This window comes from Sceloporus occidentalis, unplaced genomic scaffold (genome assembly GCF_023333645.1).
Source record: "Sceloporus occidentalis isolate IW3139 unplaced genomic scaffold, rSceOcc1.0.p SCAF_4, whole genome shotgun sequence".
NCBI lineage: Eukaryota > Metazoa > Chordata > Lepidosauria > Squamata > Phrynosomatidae > Sceloporus > Sceloporus occidentalis.
The window spans coordinates 155,264,150-155,280,581 of NW_028316984.1; the positions used below are offsets into that span (position 1 = coordinate 155,264,150).

Below are 16,432 nucleotides of genomic sequence, written 5' to 3' on the forward strand. Positions count from 1 at the left end.
GACTCACATGCCCCGTAACTTTGAAAGTTTTAAGTCATTGCAACACTAGGAATTGGAAGGAAAATTTCGTTGGAGGAGGGGGAAGAATTCTTATTTGAGAGGTCAATCCTCTCATTTTGCTCCCCCCCCTCCATAGTTGCAGACTAAATGCTGCGACTTGCAAGCAAGTTCCACCGATTTACTTCAAAATAAATTAATTCTGACTTTGACAGATAGAGCCAGCACCCATCGGATTTCTACACTTAGGAAATCTTCGACCACCCAGTTGGGAAAACGAAAACAGAACAGAGGAATAGACCATATTTTACCATCTCTTTATCTGCAGCTTTTTATTACCATGGGAGAATTGGATTATCTTCTGCGTACTTGCCCTGGAATAGGTTTCCCCTCCACCTAATTGTAATTATTTCTAAGTATACATGCCCCAGATTGCCCTGGCACACATCTCTCCTATGAAAATCCGTGAGGACTGGGAATATCCCTTTTACTTTAGGCAGAAAGGGTGCAAAGTCACTTGAGACTCATGGGGTTTAGGAAAGGTTTTAAGACCGAGAGGGGACAGAGTATGAAACTATTTCGTAAAGTTGAAAACATTATACACACAAACACACATATGCAGAGAAGACGCAGACTAGATCTATAAACGGTCCCAGAGGCTCGCTTCATTTTCATGGATTTCCTATCATATAAAATGGTTTCATAGTTCAGGTGCTATTGGTACTGTCATTTGGAAAAGAAGACCCAACAGCTTAGGTTCTCCCCGTCCTCCTTCCTCCTTTTCTTGTTTAACCTGCATCACTGTTATTATCGTCGAGATGCTAATCTTCCTTTGAACCTCGCTACCTTTATCCCTGAGGCCTTAAGATCACTCTGAACTGCATCTGAGGAAGTGGATTCACATTCACGAAAGCTCATGCTAAAATAAAACCAGTTAGTTTTAAAGAAGCTGCCACATTTCTTTTCTCTCTCTCTCTCTTTCCAATCCCTTCCTCCCTTTTTTTGCTGAGAGAGACTAACATGGCTACTTCTTTGAAAACCACTTAGAAGAGAAATCTGTACAGACTGGGTCCTTCGTTGGTCAAAATATGTGTAGCAAGAGGGAGGAAAGCTGGAGGGGTGGGGGAATCTGCAAGCTTTAATAAGAGGGAGAGAGAACTTTTGGGCAACAACGATTTCCTTTCCTTTTTAAAAAAAATAATCCCATTTTTTTTACTTGCACTCGCATTTCTTTTGAGATCAGCCGGTGTTTGGAGACACACTGGCCAAGATCAAGCTGTGGAGGTGGAGGTTCTCCAAGGAGTGTTCCCAGAGGAAAGAAGGGACCCAGACATAAATGTCTAGAAATCATTTGTACATTTTTATTTTCCTCCTCTAGATGCTTGTCCCTCCCTCGACCCAACTGGATCCCAGTCAAAGAAGGGGGATCGAGAACAAAAGCAAGGCCACCTTAGACAGGCCCCCAAAACAGAGCCCACTGGAGCTCCTGGCCTCTTTCTTCCTCCTTCTCTAGACCCACAAAAATGTCTTGTTCGCTGGCTGCCCCTCTGAAGGAACCTATGGGACCCCCAGAGTTGGGGTTAACGGCCAGAGAGAGACCTTGAAGCGTTGAGTTTGTTGGTTTGCAATCATTTGAGTCGTTGGTTGGAGAGCTTGGAGAGCCCCTTGCTTGGGAGCTTCATAGCCAAGGCCCAGGAAAATTGGCATTCCCTATGCCTTCTTGAGAAACATGCAATCCAGGCTTCCTAACTGGGAGCTCTGAAACCAGGATGGTAGAGGAGAGGTTAGTTCTCCTTCCTAGTAGGAATAAGGAGACTTAACCCTCTAGATGCGAGGTCTTATTTAGGACAAACTACCCAGGCCACCTAGACGGACAAAGGATGCTTCGTCTTGCAGTTCCGAAACTAGGCACAAATTGTAGCCCTTCTAACCAGAGCCATTGACTCCCAAGAGGAAGAACGAAACCCTCGCATGAATTGAATTGAAAGAAATACTACTTTGGCAGTAGTCACCTGTACCAATAACAAACATATATCTCGTTTGTTCTTTCAAAAGGAAGTAGATTTTTGTTTTGGACTTTTTCTTTGATTTTACGGTACTATTTGGAAAATAGAAAACTAAAACCTGCCTTTCTCCTTCTCTAACGTCTACTGCTTTAAGGGCTCTGTCAAAGAATGCTTCATGCAGACTCAGTGGAAGGTGCCCCTATATTTATCATCATCATCATCATTAAACAGGAGAAGGAGGGGAGAAGAGGAGGAACAGTAGCATTTCTCTGTTCTTGGTACCCCAGAGATAATAGGAAACTTAAGAGAAAAACAGCGACGGGCTGTTTCTGAATTTACAGTGAAGTCTAAGCCTACACACATTTACTTGGAAATAAGTCCCACAGTGTTCAGAGGTAACTGTGTTGATAAGATGGCAGACTCCACCTTTTTTTTTTCCTTTTTGTTTTCCTGGGCAGGAAATTCACCCTTTATTTAAAGGCATGGCCTTGAGAGAGGTGCTTCTCACTTAGGAGCTGGAAGGTATTTTCAATCCCCCGCCTCCTTCTTTTTCTACTATACCTCTCCCGACATAATGTCCCTCTCCTTTGAGAAGCTCTTGCGTACAAGAGACGAAGTAAAAGAAGAGAGGTGGTTGTTCCTAGACTTTCCACCCCTCTTTTGGCAAAGAACTGCTTGCACCCAGTCTTGCGGGCAAATATGTTTGACACCATTGGGCAACCTGAATCTTCCTATCTTTGAAATGCCTGTTTCCCTGTAGGTTGAAATAAGATCAAATGCAAACAGAGGAACACACACACACGCACGCACAAAGAGGAATAAATAATGTAAACAACGCTAAATACTTAATACACGTGTAAATAAGACTAAACTTTTCTCCGGCGGAGGTTTATCTCGACCGTAGGAGATCGCTTTCCAACCATGCACTAGGAGGAGGGCTGCAATTTGTTATTTTAAACGTCGCCATGTCTCTTCGGCTTTAAACTGCAGGGAATTACTGAATGCTGAGGGATTAGAGGGATATCCTAAAGTAACGTGCAAAGGGAAGGAGGGCCACATTGAGGCGCAGCCCCGAGGGAAAGGACATTTATTCATACTCTGGCCTCGCTCCCGTTATTCTGAAGGCGCTTCAACGCTTTCCTCCTTGGTTTCATTAGGAGTCCGGGGAATTTATGGGGGGTAACCCTGACCGTGGGAAAGGTGAGAAAGATTGGTTACGAGCTTTCACCTTTTTCTCCTTCTCCTGCTTCATCCCCCCCCCCCTCGTATTCTCACAAGAAACTTGTTTCTCCGGCTGCATCCGCCCTGGAGAAAGGATCTGGTTTGGTACTATTTTAACTGTCATGGTTCCCTGTTCTGGAATTCTGGCAACGGTCGTGATGATGAGGATGCTATTATCGCTAGCGTGGAGCCGTGGCAGTTAAAAGCGGTGCCAAACCGGATCGTTTCTCCAGGGCGGATGCAGCCTCCGTCTCTTCGCCGCTTGGATCCCGCACTCTCTTTCCTTCAACTCAATCCGTTCATTTTCTTTTGTTGCCACCATCCTTCTCTTCCTACTCTCTCCCGAAGAGGACTCTATGTAACTGGGAAGCCTGCGACTTTGTCAACACGGCTGAGAGTGACTCCCCGATTCTCTCCTCCTTCGTTGGAAGTAAAGCCCGAAAGGAGACTTCCAAGTCCCCCTGCGTAGCTGAGAGAAGGCTCCGAGGCAGATGGGCCCTTCTCGGGGTTCCTCTCTTACACACACACACACACACACACGCTGCTTCTGCAATGGTGGGATGTGGGAACCCTAGAAGCGGGTGACCCTTTATGAGCGGAAGGAGGAGGCAGCTCAGGTCGAGCAAAGGAGAAGAGCCTGGGATGGACTCTTGCAAAGCTCTGCAGGGGAAAGATCGCAAGGTCTCTGAGACACATACCCTGATTTCCATGGGAGACTGAAAGGGCAGAGGAACTCTCCCATCGAAAGCAAGGCATGCCACCACTTCCTTAGAGGAAGACGTCCACTACACTCACTTGTGCCCCCTCTGCCTCCTCCTACCCCCCCCCCTTTGAAACATTAGTCATCCGGTGGGAACTTCGTGTTCCAGACAGCTTGCACATGACGAGGACTTCCCCCCGGAGCCTGATGGAGAGAAATCCAGTTGGGTGGGTTGGGTTATTTCCCTCTCTGTCCCCCCCCCCACCTCTCCAAAGGATCAGTTGGGATGTCTTGTCCACAGACAGACAGACAGACGTACACGCGCGCACGCGCGCGCACACAAACACGAGTTTCCTTGCCCACGTACCTGCTCGTTGGTGGCCGAGAGATCCGTAAATACGCGTTTCCCAAGAAGTCCCTGGAGACCTCTGGGATCTTGCCAACCTCTCCTCTCCCTCCTCTTCCGAAGGCAATCCGGAGCCAGGCTCCAAACGCTCTCTCTCTCTCTCTCATTCTTTCTCTCATTCTCTCTGTGCCTCTCTCTCTTATTTTTTTTTTTCTTCCAAGGGTTTTCAAGCAAATTTTCCCTGTGCCACAATGTTATGATGGAAGGATGCTGAAATGACAGGCCCCGTAGACGCTTGTCTCTTAATCATGTGCTTTCTTAATTTAGTTTCAGCTCCGGGGCTCGTGTGTGTGTGTGTGTGTGTGTGTGTGTGAAAGCGCGCGCCCGTTTGTGTGCGCGCGCCAAGAGGCGACGCTGCTGACAACCTGCGGCTTCCTAACGAGTGACGAGGCAGGGCTGCGCGGCGGCAAAGTCACACTTCCCTGGTGTGAAGACCTCTTACTGGGAAGTTTAGTTCACTACTGTTCTCGCAAACCTAATCGTAGAACCTGTAACCAAAACCCAACGAAGACGGCTTCCCAGACGCTAAATGGGGAAACTTCGCATCAGCGCTCATTGCTCAGCGCCCTTCCCGGCTGCTGCTCAGGACGCCGCCGGCCTTGGCTAGACAGACAGCGGACCTACTGGACAGCAGAGAGGAAATCTCTCGGGGTGGCAGAGGGATCAGGAAGGGGGACCTTTCTCCCCTCCCCTTCTGTCCTTCTTCCTGGCCACTTTATTCTGCTCCTCTCTTTAAATCTATTTTTTCTGACCAGTTTCCTGCCTTTCTGCCTGCCTTGTACCCATCCATCTGCCCGCTCCTTCCTTCCTTCTTTCCCTCCCTCCTTCCTCATATCCCTGTATCTGTTTAATTTCCTTTCTGCCTGTCTTCCCTTTATTCATTTATCTTCTCCTATTTGCCTTTTGACTTCCTTTCCTTCCATCGGTTTCTATTCTCTCCCTCTCCCTCTCTCTCTCTTCCCTTTCATCCTTCTTTCATTTTTTGTATATATGCTTAGCATCCTGCCTGCCTGCCTTCTCTCCCTTCCTCCACCAATCCATCCATCTGTCCAGATTTCCTTCCTTCCTTCCTTCCCTCTCTCATTTTATCTGTTTAGTATCCTTCCTTCCATGTATATATCAATCTGTTCATTCATTTCTCTCTCTCTCTCTCTCCTTTTTTTCCTTCTTTCTCTCTATCCCCTCCTGCCATCTATGGACCATCTAGCTAATGGCCCCCGGGGCTGTTGGTACGTACCTCCAGACTTGAGTAGGTACCTACCTTGCCCCTTCCTTCCTTCTGTCCCCTGCCTTTTCGTTGGCATCTGTCCTTCTCTTTCTCCTTCTACCCCCATTACCCCCTTCCTTCCTTCTGCTTCCATCTTCTCTCTGATGGGGCCTAGAGGGGGGTGCAAATAGCATGGACTCTCCCCTTGCGCACCTAGGGACACCAAGACTAGGGCAACTGCTTCTCATTCTTAGGTCTACTTACCTGCTATTCTTCCCGAAATTGTTTCTGGGAGGGGTAGGAGGGGAGAGTCTGTTAGTAGCCCCCTACTCTACTCTAGCCCTTGCCTTTAAACTCTGACTGAGGAAGCCCTCTTCCGCTTGGCAAGCTAAAGGCATTGCTGGAAGTCCACCCGCCCTTGTTCTAGTAAACCCCTGAGCGTCTCCGCCATCCTTTTTTCAGACCAACAAACAAAATCCCCCAAATCCCAAAACTCTGCCTCTTTAGCGCAAGATCTTGTCCACTCACTTGCTAGACAGGTGGAGTTTTCTAAAAACTGGGCCTTCCCTTTTTAAAAATCTCACTTTTGCTTAAGAGGTGCCAAGGAAGTGTCCGAGATGCTGAGAACTGGGTTGGACTGGAAACTGTGAGGTCCTGTTTTCTCCTTCCCCATCCTTCAAAGAGGAGTAATCCATTCTGCCAGATGGTCCATCTATTCCCTAGAGCCAAGGTGGACAGTTGGAGGGACCACTCTGTATATGCTTCCTCTTCCTTTAGGCCCAAGCCTTACGTCCAGGAAGGCTTGCTCAAGTTGGAGGGAAGTTCTGATTTTACTTTGATTTCATCTGATTTCTTTGATTCGGGCAACCAAATCCATGCCCTTTCCCACTAGTCCTAGGGCTTCAGGACCTTAGGTTTCGAAACGAATGGGGATGGCACTCTCAGCCTCCCCTAAATCCAGCTTTTGCCCTCTTCTAGCCTTTCTCACCCTCGAAATGTGGGATACCACACACAGAGGCCCTCACAGATAGTTATATGTGCGTAACTTTTTATTTTCATTTCTTTGCATTTTCGGAAGGGGGAAGCTGCAATGGACACCAAGAATTATCTCCAGGCTACACTGATTTCCATGGGAGATTTAAAAGGGCAGGGAGTGGGCTCTCCAATGGAAAGCTACGAGAACTTGGGCTTCTCCAAAGGGCAGGCTTCTGAAAGTCCTGTTAAGGGGCTTTACCTATCATTGAGACCCCCTCCTCTCTCGCAGACATGAATGCGAATTCATTACTCCTGGCTACCTTTCGACCTATCTAAGCTACTTTGCGTGGCTCAAAAAACAAAACAAAACAAAACAGAGGCGGCACTATTTCAACTCCAATATCGAAGGCGGGGAGCTTCTGGTAATGTTGATTCAGGATAGCCCCGTTAGTCGGGAATTATTAACGTTGCAGCTGGGAAGCTAGCGTTTTCCCGTTAGTTTGCACCCGAAATGTTTTGTTTGCATTTTCCAGGGAACTTGGGCACCACAGATTTTGTCTAGGACTGGCTGGAGGATCCGTGTAAATAAAAACAGTCACAAAATCGCAACCTCAGTCATTGGCGGGGGGTGGGGCCAAGGGAGGGATTTATTTATTTAGGAATTGCACCTCATACACCTTTAGGAAGGGAAGCGTAGAGAATGATGTCTAGCTAGGCTAACACTCTTGCTGCCTCTATAGACACACATCGCGTTGCGTATTGGGACCCAGCCGCAGGGCAAGTTCAGCAACGCAATCAGGAGGACAGCAACATGGTTTGGTTTAAAAGTTTGAGGCTGAATCCGACTCTTTCCTACCTGACAACTTTGGAATCTGAACCTGAATCAGAGTTAATAGCTGATTTTCAATTGCTATTATTTTGGAGAAACCGCTTAGATTAAGAAAGTAGTAAGTCTAGGCGCTGGGGGAGGAAGATCTGATAATGGGTTTTTATTTTTAATCTCTCTCTCTCTCTCTCTCTTTTTTTTTTTTTTTACTTTTCGTCTCTTTCCCTTCCATTTTCACGCCGGATCCCAAGACAGTGTAAACGCAACTCTGACCTCAGGAACCCTTGAAGGGATTAAAATTCCAGCAGGCCATTTTAGTGCCACAGACCTCAGATGTTCTCCTCCTGTTCTGTTGCAGGGAAAAGGTCTCTGTGTAGGACTTTGGGGTGTATATGTGTGTGAGAGCTGCCTGTGTGGGGTGGTAGGGGACCATCCCATGTTCACCAACAATGCCCACGTCGGGAATTGTGCATATTAAACCGATCAAAGAACTTGGAGAAGCCACAATGGCCTCGATTGTCGAGACCTGATTGAGTTAATATCATATCAGCAAATCCGACAGCCAAAGAAATCGGTGGCTCCTCTTTGTGTTCCGCAACCAGAGCAGATTACAAATTTTAATGAACCGAAAATGTTTGGTATACAAAATCATGCTTATTTCAGTATTAGCAAAAACACAAGAAATTTTTGCAACACAAACACCCAGCTGTGTCTATTTTAAAAGCAGTTCAATGACAGCTTGCACTTATGAGCATGCAATCAGCTAATTTCGCTTCTTTTTTTCTCTCCCCCTTCTGTGTTAATCAACACTTTCTTTCCTGCATCTCGGAGAGGATCGTTGCTCCGCATCAGTGAAACGTTTACCTAAGCGATCCTTTCCCAGAATCCGAATTCAGGAAGGAAAAGGCCAGTCGAGAGAAACCGAACGAGAGTACAGTAAAGGAAATAATTAATAGTAGTAATGGTCTGTTACAGACTGCCAAAATAAAGCTGCTTCGGGTCTCTTTGGAGGTATGCTATTTAAATGATGCATGCATCCTAAGAATCCGGAAGCTGCACCAAAGCTGCACTCCAGTGCTTAGGAATGGAGTGTGGCTTTGGCGCGAACTCCGGACTCTTAGGACCCATGCATCATTTAAATAGCATACCTCCAAAGAGACCCAAAGCAGCTTTATTTTGGCAGTCTGTAACAGGCCAATAGTAAGAATAATAATGCCCCCTATCACTCATCTACTCTCCGCACTTTACACAAAACAGGTAGCCTGGATAATGCAGAATTTTACCACCAATGTCATCACGGTATTTAATAGATCCAAAAACTTATTTTGTGGGGAAATAGCTGTTTGGGGCACAAGGGGAGATTGTCGTCGTTTCTGATCCCCTTTATGCCTCTCATCCCTCCCTCCCCAAGCCTTTTGCGAGACTGTCTGTGTACAACTACACACACACACACACACACACACACATTCAGAAAAGGTTATTCCAGGTTACCCTATCCACGGAGTTCAGGGCATCCCCAACTGCGCGTGGTCTTCCTATCCCCTCCACCACATTTAAAGTTCATGTTGATTGACTGATTTATTTTTGGTAGAATTCAAAGCTATAGCCGCATTAGTCTGTACGTTGAGAGATCTTGCAGCACCTTTGAGGCTGACTGGAAGAAAGAAGTTGGCAGCATGAGCTTTAACTCTACTTCCTCAGGTACATTTGAACGCATCGATGCATTGATTGTTTATGTTGTTGTTTTGTTTTCCCCGGGAGAGCCGCTGGCAGCGATTTAAAGCCTCCTGTATTTTTGATTCCCACGACATTTCTCTTCCTCCTTCTCCTTTTTCCGCAGTCTGTGATTCCGTGGCCCAGCTTTTACCCTGGTGCCGGTCCAATGGGGATAAAGTGATGACAGCTTTACTTTAACTTTGATCCGGATCTGATTCTCCTCACCGCCGTCACATTACACGCCCACCCCTGGTGACATCTTGAGCTCTGGGGTTTTTTTTCCAGGAGGCTTTCTTTCTTTCTTTCTTTCTTTCTTTCTTTCTCTCTCTCTCTCTCTCTCTCTGCCCGTCTCGTGCAGGTGGGAAGGCAAGGATTTGATTCGGATGATTAGCGCCGAACTCCCAAGGAAATCCTCTCCATAAGCTCTCCTAGAAGCTTTAAAACCCAGTATGTGGCACCCAAAGCAGATCCTCGAGCCACCTGAGCCTGCTTCTCTTCCCACCCCCCACCCCCGCGACAACTCCCTCGTCAAGAAGGTCTAAAAGGGCAAACAAACAAAAAATATATGTTTTGCAATTTAAAATAGATTTCAGTTTCCAAAAAGAAAAGAAAATACAATGGTATATATTTGACTATGGAAGGAAAAACAGAGGTCTATTATGGATGGTGATAAGGTGAATGAATAGACCGATTTTCCTAGCTGGGAAGGCATGCTCTGGGCCAGAAAAAGATAGGCAAGGACATTCCGATCTCATATACTGTATTGTGTGTGTGTGTGTGTGTGTGTGTAGAGAGAGAGAGAGAGGGATATATATATATATATATATATATATATATATAGAGAGAGAGAGAGAGAGAGAGAGAGAGAGAGAGAGAGAGACAAGAACAGGAGTGCTTCTCATAGATATATAGATATAGATATAGAACAGGGGTGTCTGTTAGAGTGAGAGAGAGAGAGATTATACATAGATAGGAACAGGGGTGCCTCTCATAGATATAGATATAATTCAGGGTTGCCTGTTCTCTCTCTCTCTCTCTCTCTCTCTCTCTCTCTATATATATATATATATATATATATATATATATAGGAACAGGGATGCCTCTCATAGATCAGGGTTGACTGTTCTCTCTCTCTCTCTCTCTCCATATATATATATATATATATATATATGAGAGAGAGAGAGAGAGAGAACAATCAACCCTGATCTATATCTATATAACTATGAGAGGCGCCCCTGTTACACACACACACACACACACACACACAGGAACAGAGGTGTCTCTCAGATATCGATATAGATATAGACCAGGGGTACTTCTCTCATATATAGATAGATATAGAGATAGGTAGGTGGGTAGGTAAGTAGGTAGAGATAGGGATAGACAGAGATAGATAGACATATGAGGGATATATCAAAACAAAACAAATTTAAGCATCTTAAGCCTGTCAAATTCCTTTCAAGCAAGCCGTGCACTGCTCCAAGCAGGCCTTACTCCCAAGAAAGCCAGGGCCTTTGCGGACTATCCACACTGGAGAAATAACCCGGTTGGGCCCCGCTTTAACTCCTTCCTGGCTCAAGGCTATGGAATTATGGGAGTTGGAGTTTGTAGTGGGGTCCATTGCGGAGCTCCGCTCTGGGCCCACAACAGACTCCAACTCCCAGAATTCCATAGCCTTGAGCCAGGAAAGAGTTAAAGCGGGGCCAAACCGGGTTATTTCTCCAGTGTGGATGCAGCCCTAGTCGAGGGAGCCAAAGACAACAGAAACCACCACAAGACCAAACTGGAAGGCTCCCTTTCTCCGCCAAATGTTCCTCAGAGAACGGGGGATGGGGGGCTTTCTATGGCGGTTGCCCAGCCATAGTTCACCGTCCACTGAAGGCCTGGAGAAAAAAGGCCAAGGGTCCCTTCCCTTTTCCTTCCCATCCCATCCCTTCCTTCAGTCTCCCGCCAAGCCCCCCCCCCTTCCGCTGCTCCAGAGGCAAACAAGGCCCCCTTGGACAAGACCTCGCCGCGGCTTCTTTTCTTCCTCCTCCTCTTCCCCCTTCTCCACTCCCTCCTTCCCCACACCTCCCTCCTTCCCTTCCTCCCCCTCTCCCTCCAAACGAAGGTACCACCGAGCCCTCCAAAGCCTGCAACGGGCAGCTTCCGCCAAATAGTGCCTCCTTTTCTCCTCAGCCACCATTTCCTTCCTTCCTTCCTTCCTTCCCTCCCTCCCTCCCTCCCTCCTCCTCCTCCTCCTCCTCTTCCCTCAGTCCCCCACAGGAAAGACACATCAACCAATAAACCAGGAAAAGTTTATATATAAACTAGAAAAAGAGGGAGAGCTCTTTCCCTCAGTGGGGTCTATGGAAGAAATAGGGGAATGTGTGTGTGGTTTTTTTTTTTTGGGGGGGGGGGAGGGGAGTGTTGTTGTTGCTAAGGCAGTGTTGTTGTTGTGGGGGGAGAATTAAAAGGGGGGGGGGTTGTTGGCGGGAAGGCCAGGCAGGTAACCTGCCGCGGTGATGCGCCTTCCGGCTCGGGTATCCCTCCGCCCTCCAAGGGGGAAGAGGGTGAGAAAAGGCGCCCCCTGATTGGGCGGCCGGGAAGGAGACGTCCCTCTTTGCGCCGCGCGCTCTGATTGGATAACCGGTGGGAAAGGTTAAACCAAAAAAAAAAAAAAAAATCCTTTCTCCCCCTCCCTTTTTTTGAAACAGCCCCAGTGTGTGTGTGCGTCTGGAGCTCCGAAATTAATTGTCGCCAAAGCTGCCTCGGCTGCTCTGATCCCGGAGGCTGTTCGAGGCTGGAGAAGGTGGTGCTTTTGGGGGGAGCCTTCCCCCACCCAGCCACCCAGCCCCCCCTCTCCAGCAGCCCCTCCTTGCCTTGGCTGGACTCGGGGGGGTCCCAGGCACCATGAAGTAGTTGCGAGGGAAAGAGAGACAGAGGCACGGAGAGCAAAAGGCGCAGAGGTCCTTGCCTTTTTCCCCCCATTCCTTTCCCCCCAGCCACATTTTTCCCTTTTCTTTGGAAACCTCCCCCCTCCATCCTTTATTATTAGTATTATTATTGAGGGGGGACATCTTTTGAGTGTGTTCCCCCTTCTCCCCTCTCCCTCCCTCCCTCCTTTCCTCCCTTCCTTCCTTCTTTCCTTCCCTCCTTCCCTCCCCCTCCTGTTGCCTCTGCCTTGCTTGGCCGGCTCCTTCTTGTCTTTTCCGTCCCTCCTTCGTCAGCTCCGGTCTCCTTTTTGCTACATGCCTCGCCAGGCTCCGGAGCTGGTGGTCCAAGCGCCCTTCTCCTCCTGCTGCTCCTCTTCTTCCTGCTGCTCCCACCGCTTCGTTGCCGTTGCTGCTCCTTCCAGGACGGATCCAGCCCCGTCTTCCACCACCATCACCACTATCACCACCAGCAGCGATTTCTCCTCTTCCTCCCGGCCGGGTCCCTTTCCCCCCGCTGCCTAGGAGGAGGCAAGGTGATGTTGGACATGGGCGATCGGAAAGAAGTCAAGATGCTGCCCAAGTCCTCCTTCAGCATCAACAGCCTGGTGCCAGAAGCCGTCCAAAACGACAACAACAGCAGCAACAGCAGCCACGGCCACCACCACCACCACAACAACCACCACCCGCACCACCATCACCATCACCACCACCACCATCACCACCACCAACAGCAGCAGCAGCAGCCACCGCCGCAACCACCGCCACAGTCCCAGCGAGCGCCCCCGGCGGAGGAGGAGGACGAGGAAGAGAAGACCCAGCTCCTGCTCCAAGGCGTCGGGGTCGGGGTCGGGGTCGGAGTGGCTACCGCTGCCGGCTCTGGGGCGACCTCCACCGCCGGCTCCATGGACGTGGCTGTCTCCAAAGGGGAGCTCTTGTCCGGCAAAGGGGAGCCGGAGCTAGAGGAGAAGGAGAAGGTGGCGTCGGAGGAGAAGAAGGGGGCGTCGGACGGGACCAAGGAAGGCGACGGTGGCGGAGGAGGTGGTGGAGGTGGAGGCAAGGAAGGCGAGAAGAAGAACGGAAAGTACGAGAAGCCGCCCTTCTCCTACAACGCCCTGATCATGATGGCCATCCGCCAGAGCCCCGAGAAGCGCCTGACCCTGAACGGCATCTACGAGTTCATCATGAAGAACTTCCCTTACTACCGGGAGAACAAGCAGGGCTGGCAGAACTCCATCCGCCACAACCTCTCGCTCAACAAGTGCTTCGTCAAGGTGCCCCGCCACTACGACGACCCTGGCAAAGGTAACTACTGGATGCTGGACCCGTCCAGCGACGACGTCTTCATCGGGGGCACCACGGGCAAGCTCCGGCGCCGCTCCACCACCTCGCGGGCCAAGCTGGCCTTCAAGCGAGGCGCCCGCCTCACCTCCACGGGCCTGACCTTCATGGACCGGGCGGGCTCCTTGTACTGGCCCATGTCGCCCTTCCTCTCGCTCCACCACCCGAGGGCCAGCGGGGCCTTGAGCTACAACGGCGCGGCCTCGGCCTACCCGAGCCACCCGATGCCCTACAGCTCGGTCCTGGCCCAGAACTCCCTGGGCAACAACCACTCCTTCTCGGCCTCCAACGGCCTGAGCGTGGATAGACTCGTCAACGGGGAGATCCCCTACGCCACCCACCACTTGACGGCCGCCGCCGCCTTGGCCGCCTCGGTGCCCTGCGGCCTCTCGGTGCCCTGCTCCGGCACCTACTCCCTCAACCCTTGCTCGGTCAACCTCCTGGCCGCCGGGCAGACCAGTTACTTTTTTCCCCACGTCCCGCACCCGTCCATGGCCTCCCAGAGCAGCAGCGCCATGGCCGGCCGGGCCGCCTCCTCCTCCACCTCGCCTCAGGCGGCGCCCTCGTCCTCCTCGACGCTGCCCTGCGACTCCCTCAGACCCTCCTTGCCCAGCTTCGCCGCCGGACTCTCGGGGGGACTCTCTGATTATTTCACCCACCAGAACCAGGGCGCCTCCTCCAACCCGTTAATACATTAACCGCCCCCGGACCGAGGAGGTCCCGAGACTGTAAGTTTTACAACACACACACACAGACAGACAGACAGACAGACATCCCTTTTCTTTCCCTTCTCCTTGTAAATGCGCATTTCTTTTCTTTTCTTTTCTTTTTTGAGAGCGAGAGAGAGCGAGCGAGACAATAGACCTATATATCGAGATATATATAAATATATATATACAGACCAACAACAGCAGCAACAAAAAAAGAGAACAAAACTGAAAGACAAAATAATAATAATTATTATAAACTCACCCAGGAGGAACAAAAATTGAAAAAAAAAAAAGAAGTCCAGGTATTTTTTATTCACTTTCCCTCCTTCAATCCACCCCCTTTTTTGGTTTTGTTTCCTTCCTCCTCTTTTCTGTACGTTTGTTCAGTCTCTTTAAGGTCGTTTATTATTATTCCAGCAAAGGGAGGATAAGCAAAGTCACCGGTCTTGGAGAGAGAGAGAGAGAGAGAGAGATGGGGGGGAAAGATGCATTGGGGAAAGGATGCACTTGTGAGAAAGGGGTTTAAAAAATAAAATTCTAGTCGAATGTGTATCTAAAATAGTGACTGCTCTTTTTTTTCCTTCCCCCCCCCCCCTTTTTCTTTTAATTTAAAAATTTTCCCTTGCCGTTTTTGTCTCCGCTGTGATGACTCGCCAAAGCCACCAGATTTCCCCCCCATGTTTGCAGTATTATTAAATTATCATGGATAACTGTTTGGTGGGTGCACACGATGAAATAATAATAACAATAACAATGAAAATACAAATAAAAAATACCAATTGATGAATGACACGATGCAAATTGTCATTTGTATGGAAGCCAAACAATTAGACAGAGAAGCCCAAAAGCAAGGTTTTGGCCGTGGGTTCATTCTTTTGTCCTCCACTTTTGGAAAAGCAAAACAAAACACCGGTTTTTTTCCCTTTCTTTTCTTTTTTCCTGTTTCATGTTCTTTCTTTCTTTCTTTTTTTACTTTTAGACCAAAGATTGGGTTTTAGAAAATGCATCCCTTGTACTAAATGGTCCCTCACCCTTTAAAAGAAAAAATAGAGTCGAAAACAAAGCCCCAATTCTATCATTTCAGTTTTGCCCATTCAAATGAATCCAAGGGGACTAAAAATAATAATAATAATTAATAATAATAATTAATAATAATAATAATAATAATAATAATCATGAATTGCCTTCAGTTTGTGTTGTGTATATTTTGATGTATGTGGTCACTAACAGGTCACTTTTATTTTTTATTTTTTAAATGTAGTGAAATGTTAATACCTATTGTACTTATAGGTAAACCTTGCAAATATGTAACCTGTGTTGCGCAAATGCCGCATAAATTTGAGTGATTGTTAATGTCGTCTTTAAAAAACAAAAAAAACCTTGATTGTGATACTGTGGTCATATGCCCGTGTTTGTCACTTACAAAAAAATGTTTACTATGAACACACAGAAATAAAAAAAATAGGCTAAATTCATATATACTCGATAGTTCTTTTGTCTCTTTTGTCAGGACATTTTAACATCCATATACATATAAATATATATATATATATATTTAAATCCCTAGAAAACCGAAGCTAGTGTATAATCTTCGGCCCTGGTTTTCTTCCAGTTGCCAGTTGTCTTGCTATAAATACCTGTTTTTGCTTTATTTATTTTTAAGAGGAAAACAACAACAACAACCCACAAAGCTTTTAGAAGTATTACAGATTGCTTTCCCGCTGTCAGAATCGGAGGTGATTAAGATGTTTTTTGAAAAGATTTTAATTAAATATTTGCACAGGTTACTTTGAAAAGAATGTGTTTACTGTGAGAGCGGATTTGGCCCAGTGTAGACAAGGTACCAGCGTTGTTTTTGCAAAGGTCTGCTCGCGTTGACGGCGGTGGGTTTGGTTTTGCTTTTAAATCGCTAGGAATAAAAGACTTGTGTTGACTCCCTCGCCCTCCTCGCTCTCTTTCCAACACATCACAAACCACCACCACCCCCCCTTAAAAATACTCCACGCTTGTTTTGAAGACAAAACCAACACAACCCAGGGACGTCTAGGAAACCTTGCAATTCTCTCCTTGCCTGGAAGTTAGGCCAACTGAAGTTTGTGGGGCCTAACTTGTTGTTGGGAGCAAGTCTTTGGATGACAGGCAGGCCGGTTTAGTCCCGCGTCAATCTGTGTGTTCGGATATGGTTGTGGTTGTGGTTGTGTGTGTACACAAATGCAGCTCGGTTTCATTTCGGTTCCTCTTGAAAAAGGGCTGAGTAGGCAGATTCTAATATTATTAATGTTTTTAAAGTAGAACTATTATCTCCCTCTCTCCTTTCCCTTCTTCCCTCCCTCCCTCCCTATTCCTTCCTTCCTTCCTTCCTTCCTTCCCTCCCACCTTCCTTCCTTCTCTCTTCCTTCCCTTCCCTTCCCTCCT

The 16,432-nt window shown here is 47.9% G+C and overlaps 1 protein-coding gene and 1 long non-coding RNA gene across 3 annotated transcripts in view; one reads left to right on the plus strand and one right to left on the minus strand.

The window, feature by feature from the left end:
- Window positions 1-4,425, minus strand: part of LOC149314879 (uncharacterized) — a 131,657-nt gene extending 127,232 nt beyond the window's left edge. For both annotated transcript variants that reach the window (XR_016281145.1, XR_016281144.1), the window contains exon 1: window positions 4,292-4,425. This is a non-coding gene — a long non-coding RNA (uncharacterized LOC149314879). The remainder of the gene's footprint in view (window positions 1-4,291) is intronic.
- A 7,320-nt stretch (window positions 4,426-11,745) lies between these two features.
- LOC149314880 (forkhead box protein G1-like) lies at window positions 11,746-15,487 on the plus strand. Its single transcript, XM_089522046.1, has one exon. The coding sequence runs from the start codon at window positions 12,506-12,508 to the stop codon at window positions 14,003-14,005; it is 1,500 nt and encodes a 499-aa protein (XP_089378172.1). The 5' UTR covers window positions 11,746-12,505; the 3' UTR covers window positions 14,006-15,487.
- Window positions 15,488-16,432: the final 945 nt, after the last annotated feature.

What these genes read in the sequence shown, in the direction of transcription:
- LOC149314880 (XM_089522046.1), top strand. Translation starts at nt 12,506, where the DNA reads ATGTTGGACATGGGCGATCGGAAAGAAGTCAAGATGCTGCCCAAGTCC.